At 37.6% G+C, this 7,170-nt stretch overlaps 1 protein-coding gene across 1 annotated transcript in view; it reads right to left on the bottom strand.

The window, feature by feature from the left end:
- Positions 1 to 3,506, bottom strand: part of LOC106867263 (uncharacterized) — a 29,162-nt gene extending 25,656 nt beyond the window's left edge. Inside the window, exon 1 of the mRNA XM_014912080.2 lies at positions 3,358 to 3,506. Coding sequence (XP_014767566.1) covers positions 3,358 to 3,470 — 113 coding nt within the window. The 5' untranslated portion in view covers positions 3,471 to 3,506. The remainder of the gene's footprint in view (positions 1 to 3,357) is intronic.
- Between the last annotated feature and the right edge of the window lie 3,664 nt (positions 3,507 to 7,170).

Genomic DNA, 7,170 nt, shown 5'->3' with positions numbered 1-7,170 from the left:
CCCCCATGCCAACGTCTCCTCCATTGGACACTAAACTCTGCTTGCGAAGACCTGTTGGGGAAAGCGAAAGCGAAATCGCGATGGCACCACCTTTCGAGCGTGATTGTTACCAGCGTCACCTACCTGGCACTTGTGCCCCAGCTTCGCGTTCCTGGCACTTGAAAAGTTATTCGAGTGAGATCGTTACCAGTGCTGCTGGACTGGCTCCTGTGCAGGTGGCACGTAAAAGCACCCACTACACTCTCGGAGTGGTTGGCGTTAGGAAGAGCATCCAGCTGTAGAAACTCTACCAAATCAGATTGGAGCCTGGTGTAGCCACCTGGTGTAGCCACCTGGTTCGCCAGTCCTCAGTCAAATCGTCCAACCCATGCTAGCATGGAAAGCGGATGTTAAACGATGATGATGATATATATTAATGAGATTCTTGAAAAATAATAGTGACAACACTAGGCATGTTTCAGTCCCATTAGACATCCTCCACAAAGCATAGTCTTCCTTGTATTTGCCAAATTAGTGATAACAGAACACTCTAATGATATACAATAATATGTACAATTAGGTGTCAAACATTATCATAATGACAAAGAGAGGTTACTTAAAGATGCGATTTGCAAGAAAAAAAAAACAACAGTCAAATTTAGAACCTTCATATCTAATGTAGTGAGAATAAAAATTCAAATTAAAAATACTTGTGCTGAAGAAAAGAAAACACAAAGTATTAGCTTGACGATGAATATTCATTTTAACTTAACAATAAGCTACATTGTCAGAACTGTACTAATTGAACATATCATGGATTACAGCAGTCTAATTAGCCTAAATATTTCCACTATTGATGTTTCATACTATGGAGGCCAACAAAGCTCTTTCCACCGGAATTAATTAAAGCATGATTAAGAATTTTTCATGAGACTGAAACAGGAACATACAAATGAGATCTTTCTGGGGATAGAAATGTGAATAATTTTTCCCTCCAACCTCCATAACTTACTGATTAGTAATTGAGTTATTAATTTGAGAATTTTTTTGAGGAAATTATTATCATTGGGATATTTCTTCCAAGTCACTTACATTCTGAGCTCAAATTTTGTTGAGATAGGCTTTGTCTTTCATATTTTAGGAGCTGACAAATAAAGTACTAAGTACTGAATTTGATAAAACTGTTGACGACCTTCTGCCCCCATCAAAACTGTTACGTCAGCACAAAAAAAAAAAAAAAAAAAAAAGATGACATGTTGAACAAACAAACAAACAAACTGTTGTTACAACCAACAAAGATGCATTACTAGAGTTTGTTTTGGTGCTATGATATCTTATAAATACATCAGTAGAGTCAAGCCTGCAAATCTGAGAATCAATGTCTGAGACTGTTATTTATAATGTCCATTTCTGTAGCAAGCAGAATCTCAGTATATGTACAGGTGCAGGCATGGCCATGAGGTTAAGAAGTTCACTTCTCAACCATGGTGTTTCGGGTTCATTCCCATTGCATAGCGTCTTGGACAAGTGTATTTTACTGTAGCTTTGATTTGATGAAGGTCTTGTAAAATAATTTGATAGACAGAAACTGAAAGAAGTCAGTTTTGTTTTGTTTGTGTGCGTACATGCACACATGCATGTGTGCACATGTGTATCAGTATGAACGTTTTCAATCTACACTGAGGTATGTCTACAGACTCCAAATGGTGATACTTGCTGACATTTTTTGTCAACAAATCAGCCATTTGCTTTCTTCTTTAAAATACTACTGGAATAAAAAAAAAGTCATTCCCTGACTTGAAAAACTGATAATGGTTGGCAACAATAAAAGTATCTGAATATAAAAATCCTGCCATAAATATCTCCCCTTTGAAGCCAAACAAGCATAGAGAAACATATTGGATTAACAGATGAACATATCAGACTCTAATTAGAATAATTAATGCAACATTCATAAGTCACCTCTTGCAAATGACTATCATTCTGCTGAGCTGATATCTGTCTACAGGTATATATTTTAATAATGACTAATGATTTCTCAGCAATTACTTTAGGCTAGAACATTGTTCAGTTAAAATCAACAGCAGTTATACAACAACAAACACAACACCGATATGACTAACACCAGCAATAAGCTTAACAATGTGGGAAGGAACCTCTATGTCACCACTAAACCGTTTAGAAATGGCAGTCAAATCTTCCTAGAGTTACCACTACTTTCTTAGAAAAATACTCATTTGATAATACAGTGTTAAGTTTTCTGCATATAAGAATATGGCAGAATGGTTATGGTTGATATGCATTTGGCAATAAGTCTGTTCAATCAGGACTAATACAGGGCTAGACAACAGTACCAAACCCCTGCCGCCACCAAATAATGCAGGCTATTATCCACATGTTTCAGAATTATAGATTTACAGTGTTTTCAAGTACCTGTGGATGAAAACTCTACTCCATTGCGTTGCAATACAAAAGTATGTGCTCATGTTTTCTGCTATGGTTCCAGGTTGACCAATGCCTTGTGAGTAAATTTGGTAGATGGAAACTGTGTAGAAGCCTATCATGTGTGTGTGTGTGTGTGTGTGTGTGTGTGTGTGTCCCCCTCATCACTGCTTGATAGTTTGTTTATGTCCCCATAACTAAGAGAGAACAGATTGAGAAAAAAAATGTACCAGGGTCAATTTGTTTGACTAAACCCCTCAAGGTGTTGCCCCAGGATGGCTGCAGTTTAATGACTGAAACAAGTAAAAGATGTACTGGGCTGCCACACAGTTTTCATCAACCAAATTCATTCATAGGGCATTTGCTGGCCTGGGGCTATAGTTGAAAACTCTTGCCCAAGGTGCTGCACAGTGGGACAGAACCCAAAACTACATGGTTGCAAAGTAAGCTTCTTAACCACACAACCATTATTCTTACTACTACTACTATTATTATTATTATTATCATTATTATTATGATCAAGGTGGTGAGCTGGCAGAATCGTTAGCACGCCAGGCGAAATGCTTAGCAGTATTTCTTCTGCCGTTACATTCTGTGTTCAAATTCAGCTGAGGTCAACTTTGCCTTTCATCCTTTTGGGGTTGATTGATAAAATTAGTACCAGTTATGCATTGAGGTTGATGCAATTGACTTAATCTCTTCCCCCAAATTTGAGGCCTTGTGCTTCCAGTAGAAAGGATTATTATTATTATTATTATTATTATTATTATTGCAGGAGAGAAGTATTGTCAGTTGAACAGACCCAAATGTATTAATAATACTTATTTCATTACAGAGAGAGAGAAAGAGAAAGAGAGAGGAGGCTGAAATAGCTTTGGAAAAAAGAGAAAAAAGAAAAAAAAAAGAAGTTAGTAAGGTTAGTAAGAATGGCCGTACTTAGAATCAATGGCATTAACCAGGTGAAGACCAACAGCAAAGAACTGCTCCCCACTTGATGAATCATCACTAAAATCACTGGAGTCTTGGACACCAGACCAGCTGCTGTTCATTGTATCTGACCTAGAACAGAGAAATAATACAGCACCATAAAATCAAGTTTATCAAGCAATCAATCATTACCGTAAAACCCACGTGGAAAAAAAGAAAATAAAGGAGAAAAGAAGGAAAAGAAAAGTGGCTGATTCTTTAGAATTTTCTTTTTTTTTTTTTTTATTAAAGCAGACTGTTATGGTGAATGAACATATGGTTCACACAAGTCAGGGTAGAATGAGAAGTGATTTTAAATTTAAAGTCAATAGAAACTTTGTATTTTTTTTTATTCAAAGTTACAGAGAGAGAGAGAGAGAGAGAGAGAGAGAGAGAGAGAGAGAAAAAAGAGATTTGAACATGGTTAATATTAATAATAAACCACTACTTTGTTAGCATCTATAATTGTTTTAGGAGGTTAGGTATTAGAAATTTGCATATCGTTACAGGTTAATTCTAGTTAGTGAGGCAGTTAATTGGCTTCTAAGTTATTAATTACAAATAACACTAAAAAGAAAACTATCCACTTTTATAAACAAATTTCAGCAAAGAATGTGGAGGTATATATTTTAGTCTTCTGTTAACCTTTAGCATGCTGTAGACGCATCATGTTGCCATGCCAGTTTTCTCCCCTCTCAATGTGACACAATGTGCCTGCAGTTATAGGAGAGAAAAATCGTATGGTGACATCATGCACCTAAGCATGCTAAAGGAGTGTGTGTGTGTGTGTGTGTGTGTGTGTGTAGGGTATTCTGGGATAGTGTCTTTTAGCTTATAGCTGATTACATTAGGTTCTTGTTTTATCATTTTGGTTGGGATTTGCATGTAAAGAGATGTAACCAAGTACCCCTAAGTATTTGTCTGATGATCATCTGATTGTCTTTTAATGCGTATAACCGAGAGTTTAAGAATTTAGCTTTACAACCACATGGTTTCAGGTTGGGTATCACTACATGGTACCTTGGGCAAGTGTGTTTCGTCTGCTATAGCTCCAGGATGACCAAATGCCTTGTGACTGGATTTGGTAGATGGAAACTGCAGGGAGCATGTTATGAGTATACAAATGCATGTATGTATGTGTGTGTGTGTGTGTGTGTGCGTCTGCATGACTAAGTGCTGATAATCCATGCTTGATATTGGTTGAGCAGAGAAGTGGTAGAGATTTTGGTATTCTTTATGACCAGTCGATTTGTGCATTTGAAGACAACTGGCATTTGAAAAAAAATGCAAAAAGAAAAAAAACCCAACAAATTACTTGAAAAACTGATAAGGCCAAGTGACAGGGAGACACTCATAAAATCCTGCCTCAAATAATTTCTCATTCAAACTCATGCCAGTATAGAAAGCAGATATTAAATAAATGAACCTTAATTAGTGGGGGAGGGGAGAAGCATCTCTGACCTTCTTTGATATGGGCCTTGAGAATGTATGAGATATTTTGATAGTCATTTTGGCCCTGCCTATTTGGTATTGTTGAATTGATGCTGAATTATTTGACAGACGTTTTAACATTTCTCTTGTCCTATCCCAGTCTCTCTGTTTGAGCCTATTTCTTATGTGTATGGGAACTTTAGCCTTCCAACTGGCACAAAACCACTCCCCTATTGAACTGTCTTTGTCTTGCTAGTTAATTGGTGACGCCACAGATGCTGGTGCCACATAAAAAGCACTTAATGCACCCTGTAAAATGGTTGGTGTTAGGAAGGGCATCTAGCTGTAGAAACTTCCAAAGCAGACAATGGAGCCTGGTGCAGTCATCTGGTTTCCATCTCCTATCACACTGTCCAACCCACACCAGTATGGAAAGGAGATGATAAATGAAGATGTTGATCAGGCGAGGGAATGTGTTGATGTCAATCATGTTCAATAAATAAATTGTAATGTCCCTTTCTCCTCTGTCTGTATGTGTATATTTCTGCATGTGTGTGTGTGTGTGTGTGCCCTCCAGTGCCAAAAACTACTCTCGCCAAAACATGACCAATGTCCAATCAGTTGTGCCAAATCTCTAGTGTCCAAACAGCTGTGCCCAGTTGTCTTATTTTGTGATAGAAGGGACTTATCCTTAAATCAGAGACCTGTCTTGAATGCTTGCAACAGATTGAAGTCTGCTAAAGGCACCTAAAAGCCAGGTAGTATTGTTAAACACCAGGTGAAAAATTAAGCCTCTCACACAGGAATAGGAACAGTTGTCAATAGTTCTTGAGAAACTTCAAATAATTTTGATCAAAATGAAAGCTTGGAACTGGCTCTAAAGGATTATTTACAATGGAACAGTATTAATTGGGTGCAGGTAAACAAACTTATGATTTCATTACAGAAGGATCTCAGTGATTTTAGTATGTAAGATGGTCACTAGCAGAAATTAGCTTTAAATTCTAATCATTGTTGCCGAAAACAAAAATCAAAATCAAAAACAAAACCTAGCAATAGACAATGTCCTTTTTTTTGCCTTTTGTAAATCAAAAGGTGTATGTGTGAGTAAGCAATACCAGGATTGGTATACCATAAGTGAACCAGTTATTAGTTTTTACTAAATATGTGTTTAGGAATACTAATATCACACACACGCACACATTTGAAAGCAAGGACAACCATATTGAGCAGAAAGGGGAACGAGAGTAGTTGACGTTAAAAGTAGAGTAGCAAATTATAACCAGCAAATTCAAATTTCATAACTTGTACCGTCACATGAAATTTAAACAGAACAAGAATGTATGTATTCACAAACTGGAACGAAGGACTACTCAATGTCCTGAGTACAATATATATGTGTGTGTGGATATATATTTATACATACACACATATCTATACACATGTAAGTGTATATATAAATATATATATATATATATATATATGCATGTGTACACACACACACACATCACAGGCTTCTTTCAGTTTCCGTCAACCGAATCAGCTCGTAAGCTTCTGGTTGGCCCAAGGTGCCATGCAGAGGGATTGAACCCGAAAAACATGTGTAAACTTCTTACCACACCTCCATGTCTGTGCTCCCACTGCATGGTACTTTAAGCATCTTCAGCTCTAGCCCCAAGCCAACCAAAGCCATGTGAGTGGATTTGGTAGACAGAAACAGAAAGTCTGTTGTGTATATGTATGTTGTGTGTGTGTGTGTGTGTGTGTGTGTGTGTGTGTGTGTGTGTGTATATATATATATATATGCGCATGAGTGGCTGTGGTAAGTAGCTTGCTTACCAACCACATAGTTCTGAGTATATATGTGTGTGTGTGTTTGACCCCCCACCAACATTGCTTGACAACCGATGCTGGTGTGATTACGTCCCCATAACTTAGCAGTATGGCAAAAGAGACCAACAGAATACGTACTAAGCTTACAAAGAATAAGTCCTGGAGTTGATTTGTTCGACTAAAGGCGGTGCTCCAGCATGAGCACAGTCGAATGACTGAAACAAGTAAAAGAATATATATATGTATGTATGCTGGTGTCATGTATAGAGCATCTGCACTGGTGCCATGTACAAAGCACTGGTGCCATATATAAAAGCACCCAGTACACTCTATAAAGTGGTTGGTGTTAGGAAGGGCATCCAACTATAGAAACCACGCCAAAATTGACAAATGGAGCCTGGTGCAGCACTTTGGCTTGCCAGCTCCTGTCAAACCGTCCAACCATGCCAGTATGGAAAACAGACGTATGATGATGATGATATATGTTTGTGTGTGTGTATATATATATGTATATACATA

The sequence above is a fragment of the Octopus bimaculoides genome, chromosome 9 (genome assembly GCF_001194135.2).
Source record: "Octopus bimaculoides isolate UCB-OBI-ISO-001 chromosome 9, ASM119413v2, whole genome shotgun sequence".
Lineage (NCBI taxonomy): Eukaryota > Metazoa > Mollusca > Cephalopoda > Octopoda > Octopodidae > Octopus > Octopus bimaculoides.
The sequence above is the reverse complement of the archived record's forward strand: the minus strand, read 5'-3'. Positions and strand labels throughout refer to the sequence as shown.